This window comes from Haliotis rufescens, unplaced genomic scaffold, assembly GCF_023055435.1.
Source record: "Haliotis rufescens isolate VD_foot unplaced genomic scaffold, xgHalRufe1.0.p SCAF_36, whole genome shotgun sequence".
Lineage (NCBI taxonomy): Eukaryota > Metazoa > Mollusca > Gastropoda > Lepetellida > Haliotidae > Haliotis > Haliotis rufescens.
In genome coordinates this window covers 901392-920782 of record NW_025964068.1, presented here as the reverse complement: position 1 = coordinate 920782, position 19391 = coordinate 901392, and the positions used below count along the sequence as shown (strand labels likewise).

At 39.7% G+C, this 19391-nt stretch overlaps 1 protein-coding gene across 2 annotated transcripts in view; it reads left to right on the top strand.

The window, feature by feature from the left end:
• LOC124119292 (tetratricopeptide repeat protein 28-like) overlaps positions 1-19391 on the top strand; it is a 309240-nt gene that overhangs the window by 76506 nt on the left and 213343 nt on the right. For both annotated transcript variants that reach the window (XR_006858615.1, XM_046481753.2), the window contains exon 5: positions 13498-15804. Coding sequence is in view for 1 of the 2 variants with exons in the window: in XM_046481753.2 (XP_046337709.1) it covers positions 13498-15804 (2307 nt within the window). In the remaining variant the exon portion in view is untranslated. The remainder of the gene's footprint in view (positions 1-13497; positions 15805-19391) is intronic.

Here is a 19391-nt window from a genome sequence, read left to right as displayed (position 1 = left end):
GAGAGAGGGTACTAAGCTTGTGAAATCAACTCCTCCTACACTTTCCAGAGAATATCCCTGACACTCTACACACAACATGTCGACATGTTGATGATACTCATATCCCAGTCCCGTTTATATTTCGACTAACTTTGTCAGAGTTACTGCCCCTGTTTTACGGAGCTTCATTTGCCTTATTATGAGAGAGGGTACTAAGCTTGTGAAATCAACTCCTCCTACAGTTTCCAGAGAATATCCCTGACACTCTACACACAAGATGTCGGCATGTTGATGATACGCATATCGCAGTCCCGTTTCATTTCAACTAATTTTGACAGAGTTACTGCCCCTGTTTTACAAAGCTTCATTTGCCTAATTATGAGAGAGGGTACTAAGCTTGTGAAATCAACTCCTTCTACAGTTTCCAGAGAATTTCCCTGACACTCTACACACATGATGTCGACATGTTGATGATACGCATATCGCAGTCCCGTTTCGTTTCAACTAATTTTGACAGAGTTACTGCCCGTTTTACGGAGCTTCATTTGCCTTATTATGAGAGAGGGTACTAAGCTTGTGAAATCAACTCCTCCTACAGTTTCCAGAGAATATCCCTGACACTTTACACATATGATGTCGACATGTTGATGATTTGCATATCGCAGTCCCGTTTTGTTTCAACTAATTTTGACAGAGTTACTGCCCCTGTTTTACAGAGTTTCATTTGCCTTATTGTGAGAGAGGGTACTAAGCTTGTGAAATCAACTCCTCCTACAGTTTCAAGAGAATTTCCCTGACACTCTACACATATGATGTCGACATGTTGATGATACGCATATATCGCAGTCCCGTTTCAATTCGCCTAATTTTGACAGAGTTACTGCCCCTGTTTTACAGAGCTTCATTTGACTCGTTAAAAAATTTCATGCGGGGGATGTTGTGCTCTCAGAGCACTCTTGTTTGATTTAGCTATTTGAGTTTAGATATAGGTTATGCCATTTTTTGGTGATTTTTGTTGCTTGTTTACATTTTTAATTTCTGATTTTGAGATGGGTAAGTTTAAGCTTATTTCTGGGATTTTGAGGGATAGTTTAGCTGCTTTATCGGCGTTTTCATTACCGTATATTCCTACGTGGGCGGGGATCCATAAGAATGTTATTTGTTTGCCTGCCTTAGTTAGGTCGTTGGAGCTTTTAAGTATTTGATTTATTAAGTTAGGTCGGTTTTTGGTATTTTTGTTTTGGAGGGCTTGCAGTCCACTTAGGGAGTCGGTAAGTATTAGGATTTTTTTGGTGGTTTTTGGATTTTTTAAATTATTTTTAATTATTTGGATGTGTTTATTTTAGGGGATAGGCCCTCGAAGAGATCGTTTATCATTATATTAAAGAGTGTGGGGCTGAGGATACTGCCCTGGGGAGTGCCATTTTCTAGGGGACACTGGTCCGATAGAGTATGGTCTATCCCCACTGTTATTTTACGTTCGTGTAGAAAGTCCTGAATGTAGTTTATTATTTGTCCTTTTAGTCCTATTTTTTTAAGTTTTTGTATTAGCCCGTTGTGCCAAACCATGTCGAATGCTTTGGAGAAATCCAGAAAGATGCCTGTTGTGTATTGTTTGTTGAGTTGTCCTGTCTTGATGTCCTGTTCTAGTCGGGCGAGATTATCTAAGGTTGAGCGGCCAGGAGTGAAACCGCTTTGATCTGTGTTTATGATGTTATTTTGAGTTAAGTAGTGTTGTGGTCTATTTTTGGCCATAGATTCCATTACTTTACATTAGGTTTGAGGTTAGGGATATTGGTCTATAAGAATTTGCCTGGTTAGTTGGTTTATCGGGTTTAGGGATAGGGATGACTAGTGCCTGTTTCCAGGGAGTTGGTACCTGTCCGTTTTGATAGATTAGGTTATATAGTTTAAGTAGTGCCTGGAGTAGGTTGGGGGGGAGTTTTTTGATTATTTGGTAGGATGTTAGGTCTAGTCCTGGGGCAGTTCCCTTTTTCCTATTTTGGAGTACGTACTGGAGTTCTTCCATTGAGTAAGGTTGGTTTATTTCGAGGTTATCATTATTTGGTTCTTTAGTAGGTTTGGCTTCTGCTTTAAGTTTTTGTTGGAATTTTTCGCTGAAGTTATTGTTGCTGCTTATGGCCGAGAAGTGGTTTGCTAGGTTATTTGCCTTTTCGGTAGGGTTGGTTGAATTGTTTATGTTGGGTGGTTTTTTGTGACGTTTTAAGCCTCTAATGGCGTGGATTTTTCGCCAGACTGTTCTGGCATCTGTGCGATTATTTACTCCTTCACAAAATAATTTCCAATCTTTGGTTTTAGCTATTTTGACTAGTTTTTGGACCTTGTGGTTTAGTTCGTGAGTTACCGTTATATGGTTATGGTCGCATTTGGCTCTATTGAAGGCTGTTTTACGTTTGCGTCTAGTTTGTTCTATTTCCTCGTTCCACCATGGTACCGAGGGTTTGCCTACGTTATTTGTTTTATAAGGTATTGATGCTTTGGCTGCGTTAATTATGTAGTCTGTTAGGTTTTTGCAGTAGATTTCTGGGTCCTTATTTTCTAGTTTGGTTAGGTTGGCTTGGTTGCAGATATCCTGAAATTTGTCCCAGTTAGCTTGGTTATAGTTGAATTTTGGTTCTAGGTTTTCTGTTTGGGTAGGAACGTTTGTATTGCCTATGGTAATGTTTATAGGGAAGTGGTCACTACCTAGTGGGGCGTCATGAACTTCCCATAGAGTACTTTGGGCCAGATCTGGGGTGCATATGGTTAGGTCGATAGCCGACATTTTATGGTTTTTCTTATCGTATCTAGTTGGTTGGTTTTTGTTTAGGAGTACAAGGTTATTTGTTTCTATCCATTCAGAGATTAGTTTGCCATGATTATCTATTTTTTCATCTATGCTCCAGGTGGGCTGGTGAGCGTTAAAGTCTCCTAGGAATATAGTTGATTTATTGCTTATTTGCAGTAATTTGTTTAGGTCCTCAGCTTGAATTTTTTGTTCTGCCCAGTGGTATATGTTAATGATGTTTATTTTTTGGTTTTTGAGAGTTATTTGGATGCCGTTTGCTTCTAGGTTTGGTGTGTTTATTTTGATTTCTTCATAGTTAATGTCTTCTCTGATTAGTATTATTAATCCTCCTGCGGCTCTAGCGGTTTTAGGTTTGGCTCGGTCTGTTCTAACTGAGTTGTAGTTTGGTAGAGTAAATTTAGATTTTTTTGAGAATTTGGTTTCTTGGATACAGGCAATGTGCGGACCCTTATCTTGTTTAAATTTTGCTTTTAGTTCGTGGCCGTGGGAATTTAGTCCGTTGGCATTCCACTGAAATATGTTTAGGCCTTCCATTATTTGGGCTTTTAGTGTTTGGAGGTTAGGTTTGATTTAGGCTAGGGGTTTTTACTTGGTTGAGGTAGGGCTAACTAATTCGAGGCCTATGCTGAAGAATTCGTAGGTAAGGGTTGTCAGTTTAAGCTTATTTGCTACGGCATAGAAAGCTTTAGTGCTAGCGTTTGGGTTTATTTCCTTTAGCATGTATGCGAGAAGGATGGTTAAGTTGTTTAGTTTGTTGTTTGACATTTGCTGAGGCCTGCGTTTAAAGGTTTTGTTTTTTTGGGGGGTTGAGAGAGTTATTTCGTTTATGTCTTCCTCGGTTGTGCATTCATATTCTTCTGTGTTGTTAAGTTTAGTTTCCTCACATTCCATGGGGGTGGTTTGCGTGCGTGCTTGTGTTTGTGGTAGTGGTCTGGATGTGGTTTCCTTACTGTCTAGGTTTTCGGGTTGTGATTGCTTGGGATCGGTTGTTGTTGCCATAGCGGCTGTGGTTTGTATGGTGCCGGGTTGGGTTGTGGCGGGCGTATTGTTGCTTGCTTTGCGTGCAGGTGTGGATGTTGTGAATGTGCTAGTGGAGGGTTGTGGGATGGACGTGTGGTGGATGTGTGTTTTGGGTGCTGGGTGTACTCTTTGCAGGATGCCATCCCATGCCGAGTTTAAGTGTGGGGTGTTGTTTGGTTGTGGTGTGGGTAGCAGAGGTTGTTTTGTATGCTGTGGTTGTCTTTTTGTTTGGAGTTTGGCTGTGTCGATATTGATGCGTTTGTTGGCCTGTTGTGTGAGGGTGTGTCTATGAGGGCAGTGGTTGGATAGTGAGGAATGTTGTATGCTTTTACAGTGTATGCACCAGGGTGTGCATGTCCCTGGGCAGTCAGTTTGGGCGCATTTCCTGCATTTAGTTTTTTGGAATTTACATTGATTGGCTGTGTGGTTGTATTGGAGACAGTTAGAGCATTGTTTAACTTGTTTTATGTATGGTTTGACTTCTAATTTAGTGGTTGCTCCGAAGGAGATAAATTTAGGTGCTACTGGATATTACGTGACACTTAACTGACTGACTGATATAGAAGATTTAACGTGCGCTTTCCGACTGCAGCGTATTTCGCACACGGGCCTGGCCAGACCATTTAGTGTATTCCGAGAAGGGTGAAAGTGGTGTGTGCAACACAAGAGGGGGCTTTTAGGGGTTGCTTATATCGATTTTTTGAAATTTTAAAATTTGGAATAAATGCCGAGGTGGGTGGAGGAGGGAACTAAGGGAGCCGGGTGAGGTGGGTGTATCTATGTTTATTGGATTTTGGATTGGTAGATTAATTAGTTTTTAGCTGCGCTTGATTAGGCCTGTTTTGATTAGGAATATGCCTAGGGCCTTGAAGTTTTCTAGTTTATTTTGAGGGTTTAGTATTTCATCTAGAGTAGGAACCTTATTTAGATTGAGGTTGGTTTGTAGTGTGGTTCTGTGTGTTTGGTAGTGGGTGCAGTGGATGAGTGCGTGTTCTGTGGTTTCGGGTTGTTTGCAGTGGGGGCAGTTGCCTGTGGTGTGTCTTTTAAGTTGTTTTAGGTGGTTATTTAGGTTGGTGTGTCCTGTTTGGAGTTTTGTAATTAATCTGTCAATTTTTTTAGAGGGGTGTAGGATTTTAGGTTTGGCTAGTGGTTTTCTGAGCACTTTTTGGATTTGGCTATTTGAGTTTTGATATTGATTATGCCATTTTTTGGTTATTTTTTGTTTGTTTACACTTTTAATTTCTGATTTTGAGATGGGTAGGTTTAGGCTTATTTCTGGTATTTTGAGAGATAATTTAGCTGCTTTATCGGCGCTTTCGTTGCCGTAAATTCCTACGTGGGAGGGGATCCACAAGAAGGTTATTTGTTTGCCTGCTTTTGTTAGGTCGTTGGAGCTTTTAAGTATTTGGTTTATTAATTTAGGTCGTTTTTTGGTATTTTTGTTTTGGAGGGCTTGTAGCCCACTAAGCGAGTCAGTGAGAATTAGGATTTTTTGTTTGTTTTTTGATTGTAGGTTATGCAGGGCTGAGGCCATGCCCATAAGTTCGGCCGTGAATATAGATTGGTTGTTAGGGAGTCGGTAAGATTGTGTGGATATAACTGGTTGTGTGGTATGGACTCCGAAACCTGTGTGGTTGGAGATCGGGTCTGAAGATCCGTCAGTGTATATGTGACACCAATTTGGCCAATTTTCGTGTATGTATGAAAGTGTGGTGGTTTTAGCTATGTTTGGGTCGGTTTGTTTATTTATTTGGTTAGTTAGCATTGTGTCTATTTGGGGTATTTTGAGTTTAGGGGTGAAGATATTTGATTTTTTGCAGTTTTGTTTAAGATTTTGAGTTTGGTGTTCATTGAGGTAGTTAGTTATTCTTTGGGATATTGGGGTGAGTAAGGGGTGTTTACGAGCTAGAGCTTGGTTTCTTGGGCTAATGTTTTGGTTAATTAGGTTTTGGATGAGAGGGTTTGTTTGGGACGCAGCCAGAAATTAAGGCTTAGATGTTCCCTGCGTAGATTTAGTGGCATTTCTCCTGTAAGGGCCTGAAGTGAAGTGTAGGAGGTGCCATGTTGGGTGCGTGTAATTAGTTTAAGGGCTTGGTATTGTATTGAGTCAAGTTTTTTAGATAGAGAGTTGTTTAGGGTATTGTATATGGCGCAGCCGTAGTCTAGTTTTGATCTAATTAGTGTTGTATATAGTGAGAGGAGGGTATCTTTGGAGGCTCCCCAGTTGGAGCCGGTGAGACATCTTAATACGTTAAGGTCTTTGCTGCATCTAGTTTTTAGGTTTTGGACGTGAGCCTCCCAGGTGAGGTGTTGATCGAAAATAAGTCCTAAGAATTTGGTTTGTTTTTGGAATTTGATTGTTTGGTTGTTTAGCTGGAGGATTGGGTAGGCAGGTTTCATGTTTTTATGTTTGAATACTACTCCTGTTGTTTTATCTGAGTTAAGGGAGAAGCCCCATTTGTCTGCCCATTGTTGTATTTTATTTAGAGATTTTTGGATTAAGTTTTCTGCCATTTTAATGCTTTTAGTGCGGATCCATAGGGCTCCATCATCCGCGAATTTTGAAGTGTTTAGTTTAGGGGATAAGCCCTCGAATAGATCATTTATCATTATATTGAAGAGGGTTGGGCTGAGAATGCTGCCCTGGGGAGTGCCATTTTCTAGGGGACACTGGTCCGATAGCGTATGGTCTATACCCATGGTAATTTTGCGATTGTTTAGGAAATCTTGGATGAAGTTTATTATTTGGCCTTTTAGTCCTATTTTTTTTAGTTTTTGTTTTAGCCCGTGGTGCCATACCATATCGAAAGCTTTAGAGAAGTCGAGGAATATGCCTATGGTGTATTGCTTGTTTAGCTGTCCTGTTTTTATATCCTGTTCTAGTCGGGCAAGGTTATCGAGAGTTGATCGGCCAGGAGTGAAGCCGCTTTGGTCGGGGTTTGTTATGTTGTTTTGGTCTAGGTAGTGCTGTAGCCTATTTTTAGTCATAAGTTCCATTATTTTGCAGAGATTTGAGGTTAGGGATATGGGCCTATAGGAGTTTGCCTGATCTGCTGGTTTATTTGGTTTAGGTATTGGGATTACTAGAGCTTCCTTCCATGAGGATGGGACCTGTCCGTTTAGGTAAACTAGGTTGTATAGTTTAAGTAAAGTTTGGAGTAGTTTGGTAGGTAAGTGTTTGATTATTTGGTAAGAGGTGAGGTCCAGGCCAGGGGCTGTTCCTTTTTTTCTATTGTTTAGTACGTGATTTAGTTCTTCTATGGTGTAAGGTTGATTTATTTCTAGGTTGTCTTGTCTGATTTCTTTGGAGAATTTTATTTCTTTATTTAGTTTATCTTGGAATTTCTTACTGAAGTTACTGTTGCTACTAACTTTAGAGAAGTGTTTGGCTAGGTTGTTGGCCTTTTGGGTGGGGTTTGTTGAGCTGTTTATATTGGGGCTTTTTTTGTGCCGTTTGATGCCTCGGATGGCGTGAATTTTGCGCCACACCTTCCTAGCGTCGGTGTGGTGGTTTAGCTCCTCACAGAATTTTTTCCAGTTTTTGGTTTTAGCAGTTTTAACTAGGATTTGGACTTGGTGGTTTAGTTCATGAGCTGTTTTGAGATGAGAGGGGTCTCGTTTAGCTCTGTTGAAAGCTGATTTGCGTTTTAGTCTAGTTAGCTCTATTTCCTCATTCCACCAAGGGACAGTGGGTTTTCCTGGGTTGGATGATTTGAAGGGGATTGAGGATTTGGCTGCGTTGATTATGAAGTTAGTTAGGTTTTGACAGAATGTTTCGGGGTCTGTTGTTTCTAAATCGTTTAGATTAGCTTGGTTGCCTAATTCTTGGAATTGGTCCCAGTTGGCGTTTTTGTACTGAAATTTAGGTTCCTGTTTAGGGGTTTGATTTGGTATTTTTATATTTCCTAGGGTTATATTTATGGGAAAGTGGTCGCTGCCTAGAGGTACTGGGTGGACGTCCCACATCAGACTTTGTGCTAAGTCTGGCGTACATATTGTTAAGTCGATAGCCGACATGGTGTGGTGGATTTTGTCGTATCTAGTTGGTTGGTTATTGTTTAATAGTATTAGGTCATTTTTTTCGATCCACTCTGATATTAGTTGTCCATGGTTGTCTAGTTTATCTGCAATGCCCCAGGTAGGATGATGGGCATTGAAGTCTCCTAGGAAGATGGTTGATTTATTTCTGTGGTAAAGGATATCTAGGTCTGTATCTTTAATTGGTTTTAGTGTTGAGTGATAGATGTTAATGATTTTTATTTTTTGGTTATTGATGGTGACTTGGATTCCATTAGCTTCTAGATTAGGAGGGTTTACTTTAACTTCCTCGTAGTTTATATCCTCTCTAACGTAGAGATTAGACCTCCTCCTGTTCTGCCTGGGATGGTTTTGGACCTGTCGGTTCTCACTGCGTTATAATTTGGTAGGTTGAATTTAGTTTTTTGTGAGAATTTGGTTTCTTGAATACAGGCTACATGGGGACCTTTATCTATTTTGAATTTAGCTTTAAGTTCAGAACCATGGCCGGCGAGGCCATTGGCATTCCATTGAAAAATGTTTAGGCCTTCCATTGGGAAACTGGGTGGATTTATGTTTGGTTAGGCTTGGTTTAGGTATTTACTTTAGTAGGTTATTAAGGTTGCTGCTGAAACGGTCGAAAGAGGTGGTGACGAGTTTTAGTTTATGTGCTACACCAAAGAAGGCTTTGGAGCTGGCTTCTGGATTAGACTGCTTTAACATGTAAGCTAGTAGGAGGACTAAGTTGTTTAGTTTTTTGCTTGCTACTTTTTGGGTGAGTTTTTTTCTATAGCTTTTGGTTTTTGGGGCTGACAAGGTAAGATCGTTTATTTCCTTTGAGGATGTGTACTCGTCCTCTTTGGTTAAGTTATCTTTAGTTTGGTCACTCTCTTCGGTGGTGGGTTGCATGCTGGGTTTGGGTGCGAGAGTCTGAGTGGTTTCTGTAGTTTCCCTGTTGACTGGGTGTTCGGGGGGTGCATGTAGGTTTTGGAGTGTTGTTGCCCTTGTGGCTGTGATGGCTTGTGTTGGTGCTGGTTGTGTGGTGGTCGTTGTGCGTTGGGTTTTGCTTGCGGGTGTAGATGTGGTAATTGTAGGGTGAGAGGCGGGGAGGGTGAGAGTGTGAGTTTGTGGGATGTGTGGGGTGTTTGTTTCATTTGCGATGTATGCGTCTCGCTGATTTTGGTCCCATACGGAGACTGGGTATTCTGTTTTGCGTGCGTGAGTGTTGTTGTTTGGGGGTGGTGTTGGTAGTAGTGGTTTGTATGCTTGCGGTGTGGGTTTTTTGGTTTGGATTTTGGCCGTGTTTATGTCTATATGTTTGTTGGCCTGTTGGGTGAGTGATAGTCTGTGGGGGCATTGGTTCGAGAGTGATGAGTGTTTTATGGATTTGCAGTGGATGCACCATGGTGTGCATATCCCTGGGCAGTCAGTTTGGGCACAGTTTTTGCATTTAGTTTTTTTGAAAGTACATTGGTTGGCGGTGTGATTATATTGTAGGCAATTTGAACATTGCTTTACTTGCTTGATGTATGGTTTGACCTCTAAGTTATGGTTAGCGCCGAAAGTGATATGTTTGGGGGCTTCAGGGTGTTTAGCTGTTTTTTTTAAGTTTATTATTACAATAGGTGTGGGGGGGGTTTTCCCGTTTCTGTTTGATTTAATCCTGCGGAGGCTAGTTATTTGTGGTTGGGTTTGGATAGTGTTAGCTTCTTTGGCGTATATGTCGAGGTTCTCGTCGGTTTCCCTTGAGTGCACTCGAATAACTCCCCTAGTGTATATTTGCCAGTTAGGTTTAGAGCTATTTACGGTGAATTGGAATATTTGTTTAATTTTAGTTGCTGCTATGTAGGATTCCTGATTTGGGAAGATTATCTGATATCCTTTGAAGCTACGTTTGATGTTTAGGTAATTGATTTTTTGTTGCCTTAGCCACATGCCTATTTTATTTATGGTTAGTGTTGGAGCTAGTTGTACTGAGGGGGTGGCCGAAAAAAAGTAGAGGGCCCACGTGGTGATGAGGGCTGCGGGTGAGAGGGTGTGTGAGGTAGGTGATGCCGATGCGTCTAGTTTGCGTTTTTTTGTGTTGCATGCTTGGGGAGGTGGGGTGCTGGGTTGAGTTTCCATGTAGGAGGCTTGAGGGTCTTGATCGCCGTATCCTGTTGGAATGAGTGAGGGTGTTGCCCTGTCGGAGGTGTTGTGCGCCTCCGCAGGTGTAGGGGATGTAATGCCAGAGATTTCGCTTATCTCGATTTGTCTTTGGTCTGCCATGCTGGGATTGGGTGTATAGGATGTGTGTGTGAGTTGTGGTGTTTGAGGTGAGGGTTTGTGGAGGGAGTGTTTTGGAAGGGGTGAGTAGTGTTTGCGGTGTTTTGGTTGTTTTGGGTTTGTGAGTTGTTTAAAGCTTTAAGAGATTAATTAGAGGGCTTGTGTTTTGATTTGAAGTGTTTGAGTTTGTTTAGGTGGGCTTTGTGACACTTCTTCCGGACCGATATTTATACTAACTTATATGTGGTATACCATGGGTTTGGGTAAGTTGACCAATCACAAGGTTAGGTTCTGTTGACCAACCATATTAGGGATTAACATTTATGTGAATGTTATTATAAGGTTTGGAACTATTTGGAACCTTAAGATGTGTATCCTTTGACATTAACTAGCTGGCAGGTGACATCTATTTAGGTAATTAGGGTGCTGTCTAGACTTATTGAATACAGAGGTAATTAAGTGGTAGAGACAATGTTATTTTAGGGTTATGATTACTTAGTTGGATTATGGGGATTAAGGTTTGTTTACATTGATACTTAGACACCCAAATTAAGTCATACCTTACATCGCATTTAGATTAACAATATTTCAATAGGGATAATTATTGAATGTTTTGGTTTACGTGACAAAGTATTTATGGTTTATTATTTAGGTGATTTTGAACATTGCAATGATATTATATTTTGATATTTTGTGCATTAAAGTATATTTTATGAATAACTACCATTTAAGGTTTTCTAAAAGTTGTTTTTAGTATATACCTTCATTAAAAAACTTATGTACATATCTAATGCCCATGATACAACACACCAGAAGACCTAAATCACATATTCAACCACTGTCCTCTCTATCACTCATAACGCATCACTCTATAATCTCTCCCCCCACAATACAAAAAAACATTACACTTTTATTCAAACCCACAAATACTACAACAATCTACTCAGTTATCTCAAACTTGATTAAAACCCAAATCTCCAAAATAGATTTTAGAACTGTCCAAAACAAACTACCCTTCATTAATAACCAGCATTTACTAAGATTCAGATCGGGATTGAAATTCCAAGCATGGATTGTCTTCTACGACGTCCCGCGAGCAAAATTCCAGATTAACCAGCCACTATAAATCACTAAATTCTGTTATCCACAGCCTCCTTGCCAAGGCCACATACCAGACCCCCTGCTCAGCCCAACGTTTTCTAGCATAGGTTTTAAGTATATCCCTGTTTTTTCTTTATTTATAAGGCTGAAAGAAAAATTGGTTCTCAGGCAATAGCTTTTGAAAATACTGTGTGGGCAGGGGGGGGACTTTTTTTTTTAGCTTCATAACTAGAATTAGGAGGCTTTCAAGGGGGTGGGGGAGGGGTGTGTCGTCTTATACACAGGGTTGAGTTTATTAATGTTTTTTTCTGTTACACAAAGACATTACTGTGAGCATGTAACACCGGAAATACCATGTCAACAAATCTGTTCTGAAGTACAAAATTAATCATGCAATTACACTGTTTGATTGTAAAAAGAGTTCATAATATACCTGGACTTAGGCTTGTAATCTAATTTTTAAATTTTATTCAACATTTCATTCAATATTGATTCAATTCATTTCAGCAAAATCGTATGTGAAGTGATCGGAAGATCGCACAACTATTGACGCTTTGAAATGAACTTAAGGGGATAGAGAATGGATATATATATATATATATATATATATATATATATATATATATATATATATATACAGATTTGGATACACTTTCCTTATATCATTTTGCAACTCTGAGTTTCACGCACCCATGGTATTGCGTACGATCATCAGACATAATGAAACATGGTTTTTAGTTTGACCCTTTCTTTTTTGCTCGGCTTGGGGGTTTACCATGGCGACAGGTGGAAATGAGCTCGCTTCTTTTGTTTAGCTTGTTAGATGTTAGCATGAGAATCTCGAGCTTCTCTTCCATGCATAGATTGCAAATCCCTGAGTCTCTTTTGTTGGTGTTTGATTTCTTGATTATGTCCCATTTGATTTTGTAATTGGTTTTGTTTCTTTTTAACTTCCAGATGAGTTCTGTCTCTTTTTCATATTTCTCAATTCTGAATGATTTTGGGTGGTTGTTATACCTTGTCTTGAAGGGACCGCTTGCTAACCCAATGTAGGTTACCATCATTGGTATCTGTTGTAACCGTGGCCTTATAGACGACATCACAAGTGAGGCATTTACCGTTCATTGGGCAATTGGCTTTTTGTCTGCAGTTACAGTCCTTTGATTTGGTTGATTGGTTGGCTGACTTCATCACCTTGCTGTTATGTGCCTTGTTTATTTGTTGGATGTTTTTCATGCAACTGTAGCTATATACTGTAAGTATATACTCCGAAACGTTGTGTTCCTCATAATAAAGAAGTTGCCATCCATAAATTCCCTTCCTCTTACTTTGGTTTGTCTATGGATGAACTGTGCCTTCTTAATCACTTCTCCTTGAGACATTTGACAAGTATTTACGGCATGCTGTTATTCATGTTTGAGTCAAAATGTAGTTGGGTTGAATTTTTCAGTTAAGTGAATCAATTGTATATTTGCATTGTTGTCTTGTCATTGTCTGACCTTCAACTGATCATCTGCCAACGTTGTCATGATCTTTATTGCTACATGACTTCCCTCAATGTCACTTGTGCAAGATAAGGCTGTTGCTACAAATCTTAGATGATAATTACACTTGTCAGAGGGGTACACAATGTATGTGATCTAGACTACCAGTTTACGGACTTTCACTTATATGGAACCTTGGTGGCTGAGTAGGTTAGATTGCTGACTTTTGTGTGCTGGCCATTAGGTGCCTCAATCTGGCAGTGTGGGTTCGAAACCTGGATGGGACTCAACCCGAAAAGTACGAGAATCTGTACTTTACGAAGAAAGGGTTATCCCAAATATAACATTTGTCATATATATTGTGTTATTTTATTGATTATCCAAGCAAAGCATTTATGCATTTTTGTTTTATCATTACTTTTTGAGATAGTAATCAACAGATAAGTACTAAATTTAGTTTAGTTAAAATAACAAACAACATAATATCATTACACAATAACTGTTTGTTAATGGTTAAAGAAAGTATGTGTGTATTAATTGTTACCGTTACTTATTGGTTTTTATGGCTCTGAAATCTTTGGACAACTGAAGTAGAGTCACTCATTGGTAACTGTCCACCCCCAAACTTTTGACAAATGAATCAGATATTCCTAAACCATTGACACAATGGTATTTAAACATAGACAATGAAAACTTGTATGCAAGTGTTGGGTAGTATGTTTTTTAAGCAACCTTCCTGACCTGAAATTGACATCACTGAATTACGGGGAGTTTCTCTGGTTCAGATTCAAGTTATTTTCATTTTGAATTTTATGTTTTCAGGTGACCAAGATGGTGAGTGCCGTGCATATGGCAACCTTGGGTCTGCATATTTCTCCAAAGGTCATTACAAAGAAGCATTATCAAACCATAGGTACCAGCTTGTCATAGCCATGAAGCTCAAGGACAGGGATACTGCAGCCACCTCTCTCAGTAGCCTTGGTCATGTGTACACAGCAATAGGGGACTACCCAAATGCACTTAACAGTCATAAACAGTGTGTTCTTCTACTGAAACAGAGTGGTGACAAGCTAGCAGAAGCAAGGGAAATTGGTAATGTTGGTGCAGTTTATTTAGCTATGAGCAACTTTGACAGTGCAGTAGAGTGCCATCAGGAACACTTGAAAATGGCCAAGGATTTGAACAGTCATGTGGAGGAGGCACGTGCATACAGCAACCTTGGAAGTGCTTATCATTACAACAGAGACTTCCAAAAAGCAATATTGTATCATAACAGTGTTTTAAACATTGCTGAAGAGCATTCTGATAAGGCACTAGAGGCTCGTGCTTTTGCTGGTTTGGGTCACGCAGCACGGTGTTTAGGTAATACCATACAAGCCAAAAGCTTCCATGAGCAGCAACTTGATAATGCCTTGCAGACCAGAGACAGAGTTGCAGAGAGCAGAGCTTGTTCTAATTTAGGTATCATCTATCATCAGTTGGGTGAATATGAGGCATCACTAAAGCTTCATAATAACAATTTGCGCATTGCCAAAGCTCTGGGTGACAAAGCTGGACAGGGCAGAGCTTATGGTAATATTGGTAATGCATATAGTGCTCTATGTCAGCATGAATTAGCAGTTAAGTACCACAAACTGGAACTTACAATCGCATCAGAAGTAAATGATCGCCACTCAGAAGGATCTACAAATGGCAATCTTGCAGTTGCCTACCAAGCTCTTGGTTTGTATGAAAATGCATTACAGCATTACCTCTCTCACCTGAATATCGCCAGAGAACTTAAAGATTCATCAAGTGAAGCCAGGGCACTCAGTAATCTTGGTAACTTTCATTGTGCACGAGGTGATTTCAGAAGTGCAGTATCTTTTTATGAGCAAAACTTGAGCCTTTCACAGGAGCTCCATGATATGGAAGGTGAGAGCAAAGCTTGTTTTAGTCTTGGGTATGCTCATTATTCATTGTGTAATTATGAGGAAGCTGTTCGTTACTATGAACAAGATTTGTCACTTGCTAGAGAGATGAGAAACAGATTGTCATTAGCAAGGGCTTATTGCAATTTAGGTCTTGCTCATAAGTCTCTTAAACATTTTGATGACTCCTTAGAATGTCAAAAGAAATGTTTAGGTTTGATGGATGCTTTAAGAAACAGTCCTGGCAAATTCCGTGCATTGGGGAATATTGGTGATCTCCTGCTAAAGACTGGAGATACTGAAGAGGCCATAAAGATCTATCAACAACAGTTGCAACTTGCCAAACACTGCCAAGACCAAGATCTACTTGCTACTGCTTATGGCTCGTTAGGTGTTGCTCATCGTATGTTGGGACAGTATGACAAGGCTCTTGCCTTCCACACACAAGAACTCAACATCAGACAAGAGAACAATAACATGAAAGGAGAGTGTCGAGCTCATGGTAATATGGGCAATGTGCATATGTCCCTAGGAAATTACTTGAGTGCTTTCAAATGCTATGAGGAACAACTGGAGCGAAGTCGTGATCTCCATGACAGTGAATTAGAAGGACAAGCCTGTGGCAACCTTGGCATCACAAAAATGAATATGGGACATTTCGAGGAATCTATTGGTTTGTTTGAACAGCAGTTGGCAATGTTGGAACAATTATATGGAGAAATACCAATGAGGGACAAAGGGAAAGCCTTTGGAAACCTTGGTGATTGTTATGAGGCACTTGGAGACTATGAAGAGGCCATCAAATGTCATGAGCAGTTTCTGGCTCTAGCTCAACAGTCATGTAACCTTCATGAACAGGACAGAGCTTATCGTGGTCTTGGAAATGCACACAGAGCTATTGGCAATTTACAGCAAGCTTTGGTTTGTTTTGAAAAGAGACTTGTTGTTTCACATGAACTTAACAGCCTTGTTGCTAAGGCCTCAGCATATGGTGAACTTGGTTGTCTGCACAGTCTACTTGGGAATTTTGAACAGGCAATCTCATGTTTAGAACATCAACTAAGTATATCCAGAGACATGGGAGATGAACAGTGTGAGGGAGATGCTGCATGTGGGCTAGGTGGAGTGTACCAGCAAATGGGGGAGTATGAAGCAGCTCTCAAATACCACCAGATGGACTTGCAAATTGCAGAGGCTGGCAACAAGACAGCCTGTCAATGTGAGTAGAAAATAAATAAGTAATGCATAACTGATTGATTATTTCTTCATGGACCCAGCACACTAATGTTTGTTTTATTTCCCATGATTCCAAAGTTATGTTACTGTCTGTTGTCTTGTAAATGCCTGCCATAAACTTTGCATTAGCTGCTCTGAATCCACAAGGATGAAACTTTGCTTGGACTGTTCTAGTGACTTTGTCTTTACTGAATTCAGCTGTTTTTACATCACCTGATGGAAAGCGAAGCTAGTTTATGTTATGTGCTGTGTGTGTTGTACACGTCTAGATAGTCATAGACAACTCAGATTAAAACTTCAGCGTTTATTACAACGTGCATGGCAGACAAATGCCAAGGGAAGCAACTCTTATAACAAGACTGCATACCATGTAACAGTTATGTCATAGCTTGCCTGTGTGGCATCCATTGTCGTCTGTAAACATCTTTTCAGAAACCATTGGACCGATGAAGCTTCACATGCTTTTTCCCCTAATAATGAATTTGGTCAAGAGGTTTGAATCTGATTTTCAATTTGGTTGTCATGGCAGAAATATTGAAAAAGCTGGCCATTAATCAGTCATGTTTTTTTCTAAACTGTCATGAAATTTGGTACATTTATAGACAGTAGTAAGATTAAACTTAGCGAAATTTTATATTTTGACTTATTTTGACCATACTCTAAAGATTCTAAAAACTGCATTCATCTATGAAATTCCCAGATTGAGGGAGCTGCACTTTATTTTAGCCTGTATGTTTCAACTTATGGTAACCATGTTTTGCTAAAATATCATGATATATTAGTGCCAGTTTTCCCTCTGTTTTAGTCTGTTGACTACATATCCAAGTAGCTTCAATGCCATGGCTCAATTTGTTATCTCAGGGAATTGTATGTTATCTACAGTCTGTTAACTTTCAACTTCTTCATTGTTGATTTTCAAGTGTTTCAAATTTTTATTTAAGGGTTAAATGTGTATTTTTTTCGGTTCATTGAGGTATGAAACCGATGTGCAAACTGTTTCAATCCGCGTAAGGTTATAAACTGAAAAATGTTTAATCCTGTGATTACTCAAGCATTGGTCACTGAAAAAAGGATTTTTTTGGTACATATTTTCATTCAGGCAAGGCATTGAATTGGTTTGTGAATTCAAAAGCTAGTTCTGCTTCTTTGTGTACACAATCAATCTTCTGCTTGTATCAGATGTTTGTAAGAGAAGGAACCATACATTGCAATCAGCATGTCTGTCCATCCATCCACCCGTTTTCTGTTTTTCTCCTCAACTGTTGAATATTTCTTGCTGAAACTTGCTTTTCAGATCAGTCTTGTAGTGAACTTGTGCTTTTTTATGATTTGAGATTTTTGTTGTTTTTAAAAAAACATTTTATGAAGACAAGGTGGACTTATACTGAAAATGAGGGCAGTGCTCGTTTCCGAGGGAAAATTCAAAACTGTTGAATATTTCTGGATTATACTTGCTAAACAGATCTATCTTGTGGTGAACTGGTACCTTTTGATGATTTAGGATTTTGAAAAATGGTTGATTTTTAAAGCTCTGCATGCTATTCGACAGAGGAGTCACTTCCCGTGCATCTGATGTCGAACCCATTCGACAGGCAGATAGCATAACGACACCCCAAAATAAAACTTGCCATATCTATTTACAAAGAAGGCTTTGCATGACATTTAAATTTCGTATGACATGCATAAATGCTCAGCTTGCTCAATATCAAAACTTTCTGTAATTTATTTACCTCAAAAAGAAAATATCGCGAGTTAAAAAAGTTTCGGCCAAACTTCTCAGCACACAACTACCAGAAACAGCCATTGTTGACTTTTGGCACTTCACGTTGAGCGGCATGCACTCCGATATTTTCTTTATGATTTCATCATTTTTCCTATTCGATCATAATTGTTTGTTTGCTGACGAAAGGAAAACACTCATGTTCCTTAATTTCTAAAAATTATCAACTTTCGGTGTAACTAATTGTAAACAAAAACAATCTGAATCGTAACATCATCATGGCAACGGCGGTAAACAAACATCTCCACATGCATAGTTATCCCGTTAGACTATTACAATCATTTTGTTACATCTAACTTAATTTTCTAGAATTATTGACACACATGTATAAATCTTTTTTTAATTTTTTATGACACTGGCACTTAAACAAAGAATATTCAAGGAAAGATGACTGAATGAAAATATGACTTTCCTTTATAATTCTTTTTTCATGATGACAGGGGAACTTTTATACACATCTGCTGAGGAAGTTGTGATACTGTGATTGCATACAAAGGAAAAACAGGTTGGAAGCAGTATAAAATAGACCACATAAGGTGAACAAAAGTAATGGATTGGCTGACAGGAAAAAATACATCTGGCAAGGGTAAACATGTACACAGGCATGTTTCTTTTCATTCCAACCAGAAGACTGAGATAGCATTTTCTTAGAAACAGCTTCCAGCTTCTGAAACAAATTCATTCAACTGAACACACCCAAGCATCTCTATAGTTCAGCATCTCTAATTGGGTCAATAACATGCTTCTGTGCACGGTAACCTTCTACGATCTTAATATGTGTGTCTCTCAACAAACTCATTCCCTTTCTAATCGCCACAGTGTGTGGAAGTGTTTCTTGGACCTAGAGAATATATTTGTTGTATTTTTTATTCTTGATTTGTGGACTGAGACATTTTGCAATATGGGCGAAAAAGGACATGCTACGTCCGGCATGTTCCAACTATAGAGGGGCGGTCGGGTAGCCGAAGACCCGGGTTCGATTCCCGACATGGGTACAATGTGTGAAACCCATTTCTGGTGTCCCCCGCCGTGATATTGCTGGAATATTGCTAAAAGCGGCGTAAAACCATATTCACTCACTCACTCACTCCAACTGTAGACACATGTATTTCACGTCTGATCCTCACACTCTTTGTTGTGATTATCACGGTCAGTACTCCTTTGACTCCATGTGTGCTGAATGCCATTCACTTGAAGACTACATGTGCCTTATCTACGCTGAGAGGTGTCGCAGGAGTATAAGACTACCCATCGGGATGCTCTTGATTGTCCTTCTCAGGATCGCAGAAAAAAAGACATTCAGCATTGACGATCGTCTTCAAAGGATAAGGATAGGTGCTCCCACTCTCAGGATCGGTGTTCGGGATCTGGTAAATGCTCTTGCTCTCCAATTAGACGATGTTCAGACAGTGATCATATGCACTGCTCTTACTTTCGGCACTCCCTTGGGTCTTGGTAGTCACCATTCACGCAGCCATTCTTGATTGGTACAGAAGTCTCAGGATCGTGCTCCTCCAATGGATTTCTGAAAAGTTGCAGCTACATCAAAATGGCTTTGGCTGTGGATTGGTTTACTTGGTTTGGTGGTACCATCGGACAGCGCTTCCAATATTAGGCTCCCTCAATAACCGGTATTATAGGACATCTCATCTAATCTAGATAAGACTTTCGCCTCGTTCATCAGATTACGTGACCGAATTCAAGTTCCTCGCTTCACCCTATGCATGGGATGTCGGCGATGGTAAACCTCCCCAGGGTTTGACAGTGATTTATCGACACTTTCCCAGAAA